Source organism: Gopherus evgoodei, chromosome 1, assembly GCF_007399415.2.
Source record: "Gopherus evgoodei ecotype Sinaloan lineage chromosome 1, rGopEvg1_v1.p, whole genome shotgun sequence".
In the NCBI taxonomy this organism is placed as follows: Eukaryota; Metazoa; Chordata; order Testudines; family Testudinidae; genus Gopherus; species Gopherus evgoodei.
Genome location: NC_044322.1, coordinates 55,240,455 through 55,257,975, shown reverse-complemented (window position 1 = coordinate 55,257,975; position 17,521 = coordinate 55,240,455). Strand labels below are relative to the sequence as shown.

The 17,521-nt window shown below is 42.3% G+C and overlaps 1 protein-coding gene across 1 annotated transcript in view; it reads right to left on the bottom strand.

The window, feature by feature from the left end:
• RCBTB2 (RCC1 and BTB domain containing protein 2) overlaps window positions 1-2,215 on the bottom strand; it is a 74,728-nt gene extending 72,513 nt beyond the window's left edge. The window contains exon 1 of the mRNA XM_030565066.1: window positions 2,101-2,215. Within this exon, the coding sequence (XP_030420926.1) occupies window positions 2,101-2,102 (2 nt within the window). The 5' untranslated portion in view covers window positions 2,103-2,215. The remainder of the gene's footprint in view (window positions 1-2,100) is intronic.
• Between the last annotated feature and the right edge of the window lie 15,306 nt (window positions 2,216-17,521).

Genomic DNA, 17,521 nt, shown 5'->3' with positions numbered 1-17,521 from the left:
GACCCAAGTACAAGGTAGTTCCAATTGGGAGCATAAAACACCATTTTACTATATATATTTGATCAGGTCCATTGAGCTAATTTCTATTTGTAATGCAATTTTTATAAATTATCCCTCTATGCGTGTTTCTTGTGAGCAGAATTTTTTGATATACAGTTTAGTCTTTCCTCTCACTTGTTTGAAGTGTTTGTGAATACCACTGATCACACCTAGGTGTCTCTATAGATGGTTCCTAAAACATACAAGATTGCAGTTTATTTATATAGAGCCTATAACCACTGGATGAGAGTTGGGAGAGAGAGAAGTATGAGGAAAAAGCCATAATTAATAGCCTACTGATGTCCTTAAAGAGGGGCCAAACCTCTATTCCAATACTTCTTGATTTCTATGCATCCTTTGATCATGAAGTGCTGCTGGCTTATATAAAGGACATGTCAGGAGCAGATAGAATAGTACTCGGGTGGCTTCATTCATTCATTCCTATTGAACATATCATAGAGAATGAGGGGCTCCTTTCCTAGACAACTCATTTTGGGGTTCCCTTTTCAATATTATCTTGCATCTTTAACATACAACATGATAACACTTGAGGAGATAGCGAAATGCCATGATTCCAATGTCAACAATAAGCTGACAATACACAGCTCTTCATTTGCTTTTCCACTAACATGACATTTCCATTACCAAGATGTTTCAGAGCCTGGAAGAAATAAACAATTGGTTGAAGAGCAAGCAGCTAGCTCAAACTGAATCTTGACAAGATGGAAGTGATGCTACTAGAAAGAGGGGGAAAACGTGACAAACTTACTGGAACAGTGATCTCACCCTTGACTGAGATCATCCAAACATCATTCGTCAAGAAAGTACAAAGTCATGGGGACTTTTTGAATTCCTTACTGTTCCTGGACACAGACTGGATCAGTGGCAAGAAGCCACTAATTCACAATCTCCCCTGGCTAGTTGTAGCCTGTAAACTGTCTTTAAAATGAATCTGGAAAGGGACATCTAAGATACTTCAAATACAACATATCCATCCTTTACCTTGCAAGACAGCTACAAGCTACAGGGATGCTAAAATTAGGATGGACCAGGATAAGACAGGTTTAGGGGCACAATCTATTTTTTCCAGAAGCAAGACCTCAGCTGCAGAATATCTTGTCAGAGATCAGATGGAGCCCAATCCTGACTGTATTCAAATGTAAGGCCCTGATCTTACTATTGATTATGTGGGCTGATTCCTGTGAACAGATCCACAGAAGTCAATGTGGGTATAGGCCATGAACCAGCAACTTATTGCAAGACTCACCTATCTGAAAACACTTTTTCCAAGGATGAACCAGTAGCTAGGGAAACTGAAGCGGGGCAAGGGGAGAGAAAGAGAGAGACACAGTGAAAAGAACAAACAGACGAAAATACATATGCACACCAGGAACAAGGAATACTGTCAAAATATTGCCCTTTAAGGCATGCTCAGTGCTATCTTTGTTTTACCATATGGGCTACATCTACACTTGGAGCTAGGGGTGCGATTCCCAGCTTATGTAGACATGCTAGCACACTAAAAATAGTAGCATAGCTGCAGTAGAGCAGTCAGCAGTGAGTGGTGGCACGGGTTAGCTGACCTGAGTGCAATCCCCCCGCATCCCAGGACCCTGTGGTCACATATCCAGGGAGCTAGCCTATTTTTAGCACGCTAGCTTGATGAGAGCTAGTGCACATATGTCTATGCAAGCAAAGAACCACAATCCTAGCTAGCTCCATGCGTAGACATACCCTTAGATACTGCTCTGAAAGGCATGTTAGAAATATCACAAACATATTAGAAATGGTTTGAAGATGTTAGAGGCTACTAATATTTTGAACCCAAGAAACAACAGGACAGGAAGAGAGCTAAGAATAAGATTTTAAAACTCAATGTTGTGAACAATCCTTTCCCCCCCCCCCTTTCCCTTCTTTTACAGTTTACAAAGAAATATCAGTTTGTGGTGCTACATTTAAGGCCAGAAGAAATAATGTTGCTTTAAGAGAAAAAACTCTTAAAAGAAAGAGTAAGAGTCAGAGAGGTGATTTATCTAAACTGATTTTCATTACTTGACTTACATGTATGGGTAGCAGAAACTGAGATGAGGCAAGTTATTTATATTCAGAGTGTAGAATTTTTTTGAATTCTTTAACCACCTCTAGTCAAATGGGGAGGGATAGTTCAGTGGTTTGAACATTGGCCTGCTAAACACAGGGTTGTGAGTTCAGTCGTCAAGGGGGCCATTTAGGGATCTGGGGCAAATATTGGTCTGGGGACTGGTCCTGCTTTGAGCAAGGGATTGGACTAGATGACCTCCTGAGGTCCATTCCAACCCTGATATTATATGATTAAGTAATAGATTTCCGCCTACTTGACTGTGGCAAAAATTAAAGATACATTTGGTAATAAATATGAAGCTTTAAAAGAAAATGATAATCAATTAATCACTACCAAGCAGAAGATGAATAATGTAAAAAAGGCAATATAAATGTACAGAGGCTATTGAAAATAGTAACAAAGCTTGTATAGAAATTGTGGGTCTGTCTGAGGAAGCAGATCCACAGACAATTCCAGGTAAATATCTGAAGGTCTGGAAAATTACAATTAGACAAATCTCATATTGCTAAAAGTTACAAGATTCAAATTAAAATATCAAAACCTCTTTCTACAAGAGTAAACATTATTTCTGAAGGCAGTGTTTCAGATGGTGAGAGTTGAAGGCAAGAATGATTTTAACATGTAAGAGAATATTTGGGGGTTACAAAAGGGCCATTTTCAGATAATTAGTGAGTGACCCCAGCAGTGAGAAAAAGGGTTATGATGATTAGTCCAGGAACCTTATTTATTCAGATCTTTCTTAAATGTCACGGAATAAAAATAAATCTTTTATTAATGTAAGATCTGCCTTTTGGGAAAATAATGTAACAATATTGTTCCTGTACTCAGCTCTAATACATCTGATCTTAAGGGAAATACTGTTTATTTTTATGTGGCTGATGCTATAAAATGTTTAGAGGCCTAACTTGAGAAGACAGTTCCGACTCCACTGTTCGTCAATTTCATAACAGCCTCTTCCTCATCACCTGTAATCCACTCTGCAATGAAACAGAACTATAATAATACTGATCTTTGGGGCAGATATTCTATTTTTGCTTTAGTATACCTTGCCTATTGCTAAGCACTGTGTAAACTTGCAGCACAATATAAAGGATTTGACTTGTTGGAATTTAACTGTAGATTGACTCTCTCGCTCTATTTCATGGCTTTTAATTAATTTAGGCCTGGTTTCCCCCCCATTGACAATTTTTCCCCCCAGTTGGCAGCTGTTTTATGCTGTTTCATTTTTTTCCTTCTTTTTTTTTTTAAATATGTTTATCTTTCTGGTTCTACTACTTGAAAATGCAAACAACTATATTGTTTTTACCCTTTAATCTTAGTGGCGAGCTTAGTTAAACTTTTATTTAATTAATTATAAAGTATCAATCAATATTAATATTTGCTCCTATTTGAAAATTAAAAAGAAATATTTAATCCTCGTTTGCTTTAATGTTATTTCAGATTAATATAAACAGAAGTACTCTCTAGGCTTTCAATCTTTAGAAGCATTCAGGGAGGCTCTGCATGGTCCTAAATGTCTGCTAACGTGCAGCTCCCTCAACTATCAGGACCTTTGTTTTCAAGAACATGACTGCTTTAACTCCAGATGCCATGCTTCAAACTTCACATTTAAATTGCCAGTGGTCCAAAAGAAAATAATTTTTAGGAATATCAGTATTTCAGAAGAAGTAAAAATATCAGTATTTCAGGTCTCTGCAATGTTCTGAAGATTGCATTTACTAAACCCTTTGTATCAGGGCATATCGGTTCTCATATGATCTGTCAATACTTTAATTCCAAACATCTGAGCCCTGCAAAATCTAGACTCAATGGGTGGATCACCTCAAATATGAATTATTTTTTGTTTAATCATATTAAAGTTGTCTTACTAGATATTTATTGGACAAATCTATATTAGCACAGGTCCTGATCCTGATGCCTTTATGCATGCAAAACTCACAATGACTTCAGTGGGAGCTAGGCAAGCGTAAGAGCCATAGGACTGGGTAGGGCATTTGAGATGCTAACAATACTATTTATTTACTACAGTTCACTGTGTGACCAACAAGTAACTGAAGTACTACCTAAATTCTGTGTGCTATACTATAACAACACCTTTGAAGTCAACAGCAGTGTTTGTGCTTACTCCCTTCAATGGACGGCATTTACTCTACTCCTCTTTATCAAGATGTGAAATGTCAGAATCTAGCTGGAGCCTCTGATGCCAAGAGCTTAGAAGGATTGGACATTTTTAGAAATAAAAGAATTTTGTTTGTGTGAAACAGCTGACATTCTTATCCTTCAGGACACAGGCCAGAAGCTAAGCAAGGGGACAAGAAGCACTTCCCATGTGTAAATTATTCTATAATTGCCCATTTGAGGATTTTGTTAATATTATTCTGAAGTATCTAGTACTGGCCAGTGTCAGAGGCTAATGGACTGCATGGACCAATGGATCTGATGCAGTATGGCAATTCCTGTTTTCCCCATCTCTGATCCTGGACTCTGAGATAGCAGTAATGTCACAAAATGTGTTCCCATATGACTGTCAAGAAAGCTTCACCCTCTTCTGGTGGACTGAGCCCAAGCCATTGTAATCTAGCCCTTTGTGAGGTTCAGGCTGGGTAACATGACTATCACAACTAGGGCCAACTGTGAAGGCCTCCCACACATTACAGCTGTGTAACGCAAAACATTGCCAATAGGGGAAAAACATGCCTAAATTAACTAAAAGCCATGAAATAGAGCAGGAGAGTCAATATACAGTTAAACTCCAACACGCCAAAATCCTTTATATTGTGCTGCAAGTTTACACAGTGCTTAGCAATGGACCAGGTGTACGAAAGCTAAAACAGAATAACTGCTCCAAAGATCAGTATTATTATAGTTCTGTTTCATTGCAGAGTGGATTACAGGTGATGAGAAAGAGGCTGTTTTGAAACTGACAAACAGTGGAGTTGGAACTGGCTTCTCAAGCTGGACCTCTAAAAAAGTTGCAGCATCAGCCACATAAAAATAAACAGTAGTCTCCCTTAGAAAACACATGTATTAGAGCTGCAAAGGAACAATATTGTTACATTACTGGCTGTCTGCCACTCTACAATATCCCAAATGGGCAGAGGCCAAGCAGCCTCCTCCACACACACCCTGAAAGGCAGAAGTATTCAGTGAGGTGCTGCAACGGCCCAGAGCCCCTCATTGGGCTCCTCACCTTCCTGTGCAGAGGCAGAGAATCAGCTTGAGCCGCAGTAACCATAGTGCATCCCAGTCCCTCCCTAGCACAGTGCAGGGGCTTCCTGACCTCCACTTCACATGGCACCTTCGAACTGGGAAGCGGTTGGTTTGGAGGAGCGAAATCCTGCAGCCAGGGAGGAGCCCTGCACGCGACGCCCTCTTTGGCGGTGCGCCCCGCCATGGCAGGGCCCGGCACCTCGGAAACACGGCCCCGAGGGCTGCCCGCAGACCCGCTCACTGACCGTACGGCCCAGCCACCGCGACTCTCCCCTCGCTGAAGGGGAGAGGGGGGGACTCCCTAAGAAGCTCTCTGCTGTAGCAGGCCGAGGCCAGGCCCGAGCGAGACAGGCTGAGATGACCGCTTCAGCTGCAGCCCCCGCCCCGCCTTCCAGCAACGGCGCAGCCACCCACGCCCATGTGTCGCGACCGTTGCTCCCCCCCACCCCCTCGGGTGGCGCTGGCGCAGCAGCGGGCGGCTCGAGAGGGGGCGGGGAAACGTTCCTGTCAAACTGAACGTTCTGCGCTGCTGCTCTCAAAACGCTAACGGTCACCGCGCCGCGGCCTCAGCGCCTGTCTCCAGAGCAAGGCGCGCGCAGGCTTCTCTCGCCGCAGCCCAAGTCGGGGCGTGAGGCGCTTCCAGGACCCCGCCCCCCCCTTCCCCATAGTTTACCTTCCACCCAGGCCGCTGCTCCTCCTCCTCCCCCGTCAGTGAGACCAGGGTAGGTGCCGCTCTGCTTAGGCGCTTCCTCAGCCCGCGAGGGAGGCGGGAGGGAGCGTTTTGGCGCCTCCCACTGTTCACAGGCTGGCAGCGGCAGAGCCTTTAAACCCCACTAGCCGGGGAGGGTATCGGCCTCAGCAGACCGGCCCAGCTCTGCCAGTGCCTGCGTGCAAGGAGCCTGCCCCTCTGCCCGGGGCACGCCCGCCCAACCGCCCCCGGTGCGCCAATGGGGAGAGAGCAAGGCGGAGAGAACGAGCCCCGGCTCCCCCAGCCGTCTGGCCCTGTTAGGTGGGTACCAGCTCTTGGCTGCAGGCTCAGGGATGGTTGTTGCCAGGGCTCACCCTGTGCCATGGGGGATGGGGAGGGCATCCCCTGGGCTCTGGGGTACAGTCAGCGTCTCTCAACACTTTCCCAGCTCCCAGGGTCGAAATGGTGGGTGAAGCCCAAGTCAGAGAGGCTCCAAATGTGGGTGGGGACTACAATGTATCCCCCCCAAGAAACAAAATGCTGTGGGGGGCCAAGGAAACAGCTTTGGCAACAAGAAATGGGAGGGACACTACTTAGGGGTGGGATGTAGGACCCAGCCCCAGATGATCCACAAGGTGTTTAGGCACCTAGCCCCCCCCCAATTTAGGTGCCAGCAGCCCAGTTTTAGGAGCCACTGTGATCCATAATCCCCCCATTCGGCTGCTGCCCAACCCTGTGGACACGTAAACTCACTCAGCAACTAATTTTTTCTGTAAAAGTTCCTAAAGTGCCTACGCGTCAACCTCTGGACATAGAATCAAAGAGTCCTAGCATTGGAGGGGACCTTGAGAGGTCATCTAGTCCATTCCCCTTCATACGTGGCAGAATTAAATATTATCTAAACCAGGGGTAGGCAACCTATGGCACGCAAGCTGATTTTCAGTGGCAGTCACACCGCCTGGATCCTGGCCTCCAGTCCAGGGGCCTCCATGTTTAAATTAAATTTTAAATGAAGCTTCTTAAACATTTTTAAAACCTCATTTATTTTACATATCATAATCTTTTAGTTATATATTATAGAGTTATAGAAAGAGACCTTATAAAAACGTTAAAATGTATTACTGGCACGCAAAACCTTAAATCAGAGTGAATAAATGAAGACTCGGCACACCACTTCTGAAAAGTTTCCGACCCTGATCTAAACCATCCCTGACAGGTGTTTGTCTAACCCACTCTTAAAAATCTACAATGATGGAGATTCCACAACCCTCCGAGGCAATTTATTCCAGTGTTTAACCATCCTGACAGGAAGTTTTTCCTAATATATAATTTAAACCTACACCACCCTTGCTGACGTTGCTTCTCAAAGATTAACAAGAACAATTTTTCTTCCTTCCTCTCTCCCTTGTAACAGTTTTTAAGTACATAAAAGGCTATGTCCCCTTTCAGTCGCCTCTTCTCCAGACTAAACAAACCCAGTTTTTCCCATCTCCCATCATAGGTCATGTTTTTTAGACCTTTAATAATTTTGATTGCTCTTCTCTGGACTGTCCCCAGTTTAGAGATATGTGGTGCCCAGAAATGGACACAATACTCCAGTTGAGGCCAAATCAGCAAGGAGTAGAGTAAGAATTATTTCTTGTCTTGCTTACAACACTCCTGCTAATACATCCCAGAATGATGTTTGCTTTTTTTTGCAACAGTGTTACAAAAATGTTGGATGTTCACGGATACTTAGAGCTTGACTACACTTGAAACTCCAAAGTGCTGCCGCGGGAGCGCTTCCACGGCAGCGCTTTGAAGTGCGAGTGTGATCGTGGGGCCAGCGCTGGGAGAGAGCTCTCCCAGTGCTGCAGGTATTCCACCTCCCCGAGGGGATTAGCTTACAGTGCTGGGAGCATGGCTCCCAGCGCTGGGGCACTGTTTACACTGGCACTTTACAGCGCTGTAACTTGCTGCGCTCAGGGGGGTGTTTTTTTACATCCCTGAGTGAGAAAGTTGCAGTGCTGTAAAGCGTCAGTGTAGCCAAGGCCCCTGTTGTGATCCACTATGACCCTCCAGATCCCTCTCTGCAGTATTTCTTCCTAGGTATAGGCTCTGCTACTGCCCTATAGCCACCTGGATGTATACCCAGAGCCCTTTAAATCCCCGCCACGGCTCTGGCGGCCGAGTTGGGGCCGGGATTTAAAGGGCTTAGAGCTCCCCGCCCCTGCAGGCAGCCCAGAGCCCTTTGAATCCCAGCCGCAACTCTGGCGGCCGGGCTGGGGCCGGGATTTAAAGGGCTCAGAGTTCCCCGCCACTGTGGGCAGCCCAGGGCTCTTTAAATCCCTGCCACGGCTCCGGCGGCCAGGCTGGGGCCGGGATTTAAAGGGCTCAGAGCTCCCGCAGCTGCGGGCAGTCCTGAGCCCTTTAAATCCCACCCACAGCTCCGGCGGCTGGGCTGGGGCCAGGATTTAAAGGGCTTGAGGGTTCTCCGAAGCGGCAGGAGATCCAGGCCCTTTAAATCCTGGCCCCAGCCTGGCACAGCTCGGGGTTCCCCGCGGCAGCCGGAGCCCCAGCCCTTTAATTTGCCCTTGAGCCCCGGGTGGCTCCCAGTCACCTCTTCAGCTGGGAGCCCGTGGTTGATTTAAAGGCCCTGGGGCTCCCAGCCACAGCTGGTGCTCCAGGGCCTTTAAATCTTGAGAGGCTCCGCCTCTTCTGCTTGAGGCCATGCCTCTTCTGGATGAGGCCACACCCCCTCAGGACTCCGGCAGTACTGGTGAATCCTATAAATTACTTTCACCCCTGCCTGTGGGGCCCAATTTGGTAGGCATGCTCTGAGGCTGCACACCAGATTAGGTCCAATTCAAAATCAGGCCACCACAGGAGGTGGTGCCGGTTCCCATGCTCACTCTATAAGTTTTAGCACCCTAGTTAGACCACTCACTTGGGATGTGTGGAGTCGGGATTCAATTCCTTCCTATCTGCCTGGTGGGAAGAAACGATTTGAACAGGATGTTTCCCACCTCTCAGGAAAATGCTCTAATCACTGAGCTATGGGATGTTTTGATGTGAGGTTCCCTCAGTCTATTCTATTGAAACAGTTCCACTAATTATGTATAAATAATTAAAGTAATTGGATCAGGGGCGTGGTCCCTGAGTCTCCTACTTCCTGTGTAACCACCAGACTATAAAGTCATTCACTCGCTAACCCTCTTATTCTGTGACCCAATGACTTTAAGCAATCTGCTCACTCACATTGGTTCCTACTAGAGAAATTGAGAGAGAGTGATGTATGGGTATAAAAAGTTGCTTGCTTTTAAGAACTGCTCACATGGCTTGTACAAGGTAAAGCTGCAAGATAAAAACCATAAAATTTTGTGGGCATTCTAATCAGGAAAACACTATGGCATTCCCCACAAGGTTCTGCTTCCTCTTTGTTTATTAAAAAAATAGCACTATACAAAATGAAGCCCACATAAAATAGACTAAGAACAGGCTACTTAGTAGATCTCAGAAAGTAGTTAATGGGGAATCATCACTGAATGAGGGTATTTTTAGTGGGGTTCCAAAAGGATTGGTTCTTCAAGTATCTGTACATGTGCATCCTGGTCTTGCTGCACATGTGCCCCACTCATAGGAGTTCCAATTTTTTTTGCCTAGCAGTGTCTCTTGGGGTTGTTACATACCCCCTATATGCTTTCACACTCCTCTTCTGATGGCATAAAGGGCAGCATGGCCCCAACCTCCACCCAATTCCTTCTTACCTTCCGTGGAAGCGAGGAGCACACCCTCAGCGTCCTCTTAGCTACTGTAGTCTTTATAGTTACATAGTTAAGGTAGTCACTGAATTCAGATGTAGATTTTTCTTTTATACTTATTTTAGCCTATTTGAAATAGATATATCTATGTAGTTAGATTTAGTCAGTCCCAATACCAGAGCTGAATCAAAATCATGCAATTTAAATACCTGCCCATCGTGCAATACTGCCATGCCTTTAAAAGGGGGGGGGGTATGTTAAATGTCTTTTTTGTTTAGGGGACCCTCACACTACCTCAAGATATGTAGTTTGCAAATCAAAACACACCCAAAAATCCAGAGAGATGCATTTGATCCTATTTATAATGGAGAAATCCAGGAGAGGAGCGTCTGGCTCTGAAGTTTTTCCAAGAGAAGAGTCTCATGTTTCGTTATCAAAACCCCACTCACTGAGTGCTCCCTCAATGAGAAATGTCACTCTGGGTTCCTGGGGAATGAAGAGCTCTTATTCCTCTTCCAAATTTTCTAAGACTTCAGATGCCCTCCGAGCAGTCAATTACCCGCACTGCCCATGGAAGGAAGGAGCACAGCACCAAGTCTGACAACTGCTGCTGATCATAGTTTCCAATACCAAAAAAAAAAAAGAGAACAGAGTCATAATTCACTTTCCTAAGTGAGCAGGGGTGAAGCTGGTACCATCACCACCAGACTCCTTGGTGCTGACCTGTACCATTCAAAATGGTTTAATGTTGACCAGCCATCAGTATCGATGCCTTCGGTACTGTCTTTTTTGTCATCCTTGGTGCTGATGCCAGGGTAGTTCTACAGCACCATTCTTCCTCACTTCACACTTAGGCTTGGGATAGGCATCTGTACCTTTAAAAATCTGGGCCTAGATGCCTATATCTGGGGTTTATATGCCTTTGTCCCTTTGTGGATCTCACTCTGGCTCCCTCTATAGCATCAGGCAACTGACTTCTTTGTTTCAGTTTCTACATCTCTAAAATGCGATCAATAAAGACAAGACAAACACTACCACTAATAAAAAATTTATACACCTAGGAACCCTGGCTCTTGTGGAAAATGGTTAACACAGACCAACTGAACCTGACAGATCACAGGTATTCTTTCTAGATTGGATGTTTTTCTAAAAGATATGATCTTGGAATTATTTTGAGAAAGATCTATGGCCTATTTTATTCAGGAAGTCAGACTAGATGATCACCATGAGACTTTCTGGCCTTGGAATCCATGAAACATCCATCCTATTTTTTGAGAGGTACATTATGAAAACAGAACACCTGGTTATGATTTATTTAGTATGATTTATAAAGCAATATGTATGGACAAGAACCATATGTTCTACTGTCTGGTTCAGAGATGTCTCATAATTTTAGTCTTTAACAAGGTCTTTGTCTCATTAACTGCTTTTGTAGTGGAACAGCCTGTAACTGTGTAATATTACCCATTATATTTAGACCTAATGAAACTTTTCCTATTACTGTTTTGAAATTACAATTATAATTCAAAGAAATAAAATTCTTTAATATTTTAGTTTGGGAAAAATGTCACAATGGAAAATTTCCTGATTTCTCCCCTTCTTTGAATATATCTATTTTGATACTTTTACGGATTTTTAAGTCTTTAGTCTGACTCTATCCTTTTTGAACTTTTGCACTAATATATGTTTCAGCGATGGGTTGATCCTGCATCATTAAAGTTAATGGGAGTTTTACTATTGACTTCAGTGGAAGCAGGGGCTAATTCCATGCATCATTGCATAGGTTGAATAAATTGGTTAATATAAAGGAAAAACCCAGGACTTCCTTAAAATTCTGATTTTAACATTCGTACAGCAAACTTCAAGGAATACTATGGTAAATTTTGCAAACGTCTTTTGTTTATTAAAGGAACTAGACCTCAAAATGTATACAAAGAGCATAGTTCAAGAAACAGGTAACTGGAGGGGAAATTTACTAAGAAAATAACCATTCTGTAAATATCCTGTTATCTCATTCTTTGCAAAATGCTATTCTTATCCCAACAGGTAATAGTTTGTCCACACAAAAAATGTACAGTCAGGAAATATTTTGAATAGCTTAACAACATTTCCTGATTAAAAAGATTATCATTGCGTGATAAACATTTCCTGTTGTTGAGTTTTGTTGTAACTACTGTCGTTTTGTTGTCTTCATTGCTATACTTAACACACGTCTGTGCTGACTGTGTCCATCCTGTCCAACAAAGCTTCAAGTATGACTTACATCTGGTTGTGACATGATGTTATTTCATAATATTCATTTTCTTTATATCTTGATTTTTGTCTGCAATGAGAAATGAAATATTAAATCCATTTGGAGTTGTGATACAGAGGGAGAGCGGAGGAGAGTAGCTCCCTTTGATGGACACTCAGCCAGCCAGTTAGCTGTAAAATCCCTCTTGGTCTGTTCTCTGCTTGCTTTACCTGTAAAGGGTTAACAAGCCCATAGGTAAAAGAAAAGGAGTGGGCACCGACCAGAAAAGCCAATGGGAAGGTAGAACTTTTGAAAATGGGAAAGAAACTTTCCCTTTGTCTCTTGTTCTCCAGAGAAGCAGGGGCAGAGCAGCCATGCTATAAGCAAGAATGCTGTGTAGGTTTTGAACTAAGTATGAAAAATTATCTTCCGTACCTTGAAGGAATCATTTGGTTAGGGAATGTTTAGATAAATATGATCAGGTTTATTCTTTATTTTGGCTTGTGGATCTCCTCTGTATTAACCCCAGATGCTTTTGTTTGCTTGTAACATTTAAGCTGAACCCCCAAGAAAGCTATTTTGGGTGCTTAATTTTTGGAATTGCTTTTTTAAATCTGGCAAAAGCCTAAGTTCCAGATGTATTTTCTTTCTTTTTGTTTTTAATATAATTTACCTTTTTTAAGAACAGGATTGTATTTTTGGTGTCCTAAGAGGCTTCTGCATAAGTTGTTTAATTAGCTGGTGGTCACAGCTAATTTCCTTTGTTTTCTTTCTCAGCTCTTCCTGGGACTGAGGTGAAAGGGCTTGAGGGTACCCCACAGGGAGGAATTCCCAAGTGCTCCTTCCTGAGTTCAAAGGGGATTTTCTGCATTTGAGTGGTGGCAGCATTTATCAAGCCAAGGTCAGAGAAAAGCTGTAGCCTTGGGAGTTTAATACAAGTCTGGAGTGGCAAGTATTAATTTTTAGAATTCTTGCGGGCCCCCCACTTTCTGCAGTGGGAGTGACAGAGCAGCCTTGACAGGAGTGTTGTGAGAGTTGGAGAACTAAATATGAAGGCTCCTCAGTGTTTCTTCTGAGGTATTACCATAAGTGAACTCAGTGATTTCAGTAAAACCTCCATAGTAGCTTTAACCAAGAAGGTAGGACTTCATGTAGATCTTAATTAGCCAAGGCTAAGTTGTATTGAAAAGTGCTTTGGAAGGTGATCAAAAGAAATAATATCTAAAGGTTATTATTAGTGCTTAACAAATAAATAAATAATAAATTTGGCTATGACTGGAAATTTAGCTATGTAAAATGACATCTTTTTATTCAACAGAATTTGTTATGCATATTTGCGGTTATATCTGATTGGAATTAATTGATGAACTTAACATTAACAAGTCACCGGGGCCAGATGGCATACACCCAAGAGTTCTGAAAGAACTCAAATGTGAAGTTGCAGACCTATTAACTAGGGTTTGTAACCTGTCCTTTAAATTGGCCTATGTACCCAATGATGGGAAGATAGCTACTCTAATGCCAATATTTAAAAAGGGCTCTAGAGGTGACCCCGGCAATTACAGACCAGTAAGTCTAACCTCAGTACCAGGCAAATTAGTCAAAACAATAGTAAAGAATAAAATTGTCAAACACCTAGAAGAACATAAATTGTTGGGCAAAAGTCAACATGATTTCTGTAAAGGGAAATTGTGTCTTACTAATCTATTAGAGATCTTTGAAGGGATTAGACATGTGGACAAGGGGGATCCGGTGGACATAGTGTACTTAGACTTCCAGAAAGCCTTTGACAAGGTCCCTCACCAAAGGCTCTTACGTAAATTAAATTGTCATAGGGTAAGAAGGAAGGTCCTTTCATGGATTGAGAACTGGTTAAAAGACCGAGAACAAAGGGTAGGAATTAAAGGTAAATTCTCAAACTGGAGAGGGATAACTAGTGGTGTTCCCCAAGGGTCAGTCCTAGGACCAATCCTATTCAACTTATTCATAAATGATCTGGAGAAAGGGGCAAACAGTGAGGTGGTAAAGTTTGCAGATGATACTAAACTGCTCAAGATAGTTAAGACCAAAGCAGACTGTGAAGAACTTCAGAAAGATCTCACAAAACTAAGTGATTGGGCAACAAAATGGCAAATGAAATTTAATGTGGATAAATGTAAAATAATGCACATTGGAAAAAATAACCCCAACTATACATACAATATGATGGGGGCTAATTTAGCTACAACGAATCAGGAAAAAATCTTGGCGTCATCGTGGATAGTTCTCTGAAGATGTCCATGCAGTGTGCAGAGGTGGTCAAAAAAGCAAACAGAATGTTAGGAATCATTAAAAAGGGGATAGAGAATAAGAAGGAGAATATATTATTGCTCTTGTATAAATCGATGGTATGCCCACATCTCGAATACTGTGTACAGATGTGTTCTTCTCATCTCAAAAAAAATATTCTAGCACTAGAAAAGGTTCAGAAAAGGACAACTAAAATGATTAGGGGTTTGGAACGGGTCCCATATGAGGAGAGATTAAAGAGACTAGGACTTTTCAGCTTGGAAAAGGGGCGACTAAGGAGGGATATGATAGAGGTATATAAAATCATGAATGATGTGGAGAAAGTAGATAAGGAAAAGTTATTTACTTATTCCCATAATACAAGAACTAGGGCTCACCAAATGAAATTAATGGGCAGCAGGTTTAAAACAAATAAAAGGAAGTTCTTCACACAGTGCAGTCAACTTGTGGAACTCCTTGCCTGAAGAGGTTGTGAAGGCTAGGACTATAATAGCGTGTAAAAGAGAACTGGATAAATTCATGGAGGTTAAGTCCATTAATGGCTATTAGCCAGAATGGGTAAGGAATGGTGTCCCTATCCTCTGTTTGTCAGAGGGTGGAGATGGATGGCAGAAGAGAGATCACTTGATCATTACTTGTTAATTTCACTCCCTCTGGGACACCTAGCATAGGCCACTGTCAGTAGACAGGATACTGGGCTAGATGGACTTTTGGTCTGACCCAGTACGGCCATTCTTATGATTACTTTAGTGATAAATGTGACATAAATTATGTGATGGGTCGGGTCACAGAATCTACCTCAGGACTGTCACCAGATCTGCTGGGATACCACTGAGAACAACCCACCCTGCCAGAAAAGGCTTCTCTCCGCTCCCCTCTTGCTGAGCTAGACACACCAGTCAGCTCCAGCACAGACCAAGAGGTTGGGCCACACCCACCTGCAGTTCACAGAAATTAAGATTCACTTAGCCCAGCTTCTCAGTTAACAGGGACTTTCCCCAGCACCCGGTAGTCAGTCTTTTTGGGAGACTAAACCCTCAATAAATCCGTTTTAATCTGTATAAAGCTTATACAGCTCATAAATTTTCCGCCTTCTATAACACTGATAGAGAGAGATGCACAGCTGTTTGCTCCACCAGGTATTAATTACTTACTCTGGATTAATTAATAAACAAAAGTGATTTTATTAAGTATAAAAAGTAGGATTTAAGTGGTTTCAAGTAGTAACAGAGAGAACAAGGTAAGTCACTAAGTAAAATCAAAATATGTAAGTAACTTAATACACTAAGGATCTAGTTACAGATACTAACTTTTCACTCTAAATGTCATCTCAGGTACAATCTTTTTCAGACCAACATTGTAATTTATGGTCTGGGTCCAGCAATTACTCACACCCTTGCAGTTACAGTCCTTTGTTCCAGTTCCTTTCAGGCATCTCTTTGGGGTGAAGAGGGCATCTCTTGAGCCAGCTGAAGACCATATGGAGAGGCTTCCAGGGACTTTTATATTCTCTCTCTTGTGGGTGGAAACCTCTTCTTCTATGCAAAATCAGAGCACCAAGATAGAGTTTGTAGCCACCTGGGCAAGTCACATGTCCATGAATGATTCAGTTTTTTGTAGGACAGCACCATTGTTTACATGTTAGTTTGAACTGTTCCCAGGAAAGCTCAAATGTGGATTGGCGTCTCCCAAAGTCCATTGTTAGTTAAGTAATCCCAATTACTTGAATAGCCTCTTCACAATATATTGGCCAAATCTCCCTTATGGATTTCCTACAGCAAACGCTTCAAATACAGGCATAGAGCCAATGCTCATAATGGTAGATATAAAAATGATACATGCATACAAATAGGATGAATATATTCAGTAGATCATAACCTTTGCAAAGATATGTTACATGGCATATCTAGCACAAAGAATATTCCAGTTATATTTACACTTATAAGCATATTTGCATAAACATATAGAGTGCAACGTCACAAGTTACATCTGATGGTCGTTTACACTAAGGCCTGGATTGATGAATTTCAAGAGTACCTATCTGGATATCTCGTTATGGCAACCTACCTTAATGTAAGGGTATGTTTACACTTAAAACCCTACAGCGGCATAGCTGCAGGTGCACCGCTATAGTGCTGCAGTGTAGATACTACAGTGATGCAGGGGTGGGACACAGTTCTTGTTGCTGTAGTTAATCCACCTCCCCAAGGAGCAGTAGCTAGGTCAACAGAAGACTTTTTCCATCGCCCTAGCACTATCTACACCAAGGTTTAGGTTGGCAAAGCTATGTATCTCAGAGACATAGCACAAATAGGACTCCATATTTCTAGTTTTAGATACAATAGGACCTCAGAGTTAACTTCATATTTCTAATTTTAGATACAAGAATGATACATACATACAAATAGGATGAACACACTCAGTAGATTATAAGCTTCGTAATGATACCTTACAAGAGACCTTTTGCATAAAGCATATTCCAGTTACATTATATTCACATTACAAGCATATTTTCAAAAAGCGTATGGAGCACAATGTCACATCCTGGTATTACCATGTCCCATTGTTTATCATCATTCCACCCAGTTTTTCTGATCCCTATTATATCAATATCCTCATTTAATACCAGGCATTCAAGTTCACCCATTTTAATATTTACACTTGCATTTGTATACAAACACTTACAAAATTTGTCAATATTTAGTTGTTGCCTTCATGTGATGTAACAGAATGTAATTCGTTTTCATTTGACTGTTTCTCTTCAGTTCTTACCTGTACTTTGTCGGCGTCTATTCTCTCCTCTGTACTAAGATATAGAGAATCCCCATTAAAAGATCCTCCCCAAAGGATGTCATTGACCAGACCACATACTTCTCCACACCTGTTGGCTTTCCCCCAGCCCTTACTTTAAAAACTCCTCTACAACCTTTTAAATTTTATTTACCTGCATTCTGGTTCCATTTAGGTTTAGGTGCAATCCATCCTTCCTATATAGGCTCCTCCTTTCCCACAAGGTTCTCCAGTTCCTAATAAACCTAAATTCCTCCTCCCTATGCCATAATTTCATCCATGCATTGAAAGCCTGCAGTTCTTCCTGACTAATTGGCCCTCCACATGGAACTGCAGCCATTTCAGAGAATGCTACTGTCATGGTACAATTCCCCACTCTGAACCTTAGCATCCAAAAGATGGGGTACCAGCATGAATTCTTCTAAGCTCGA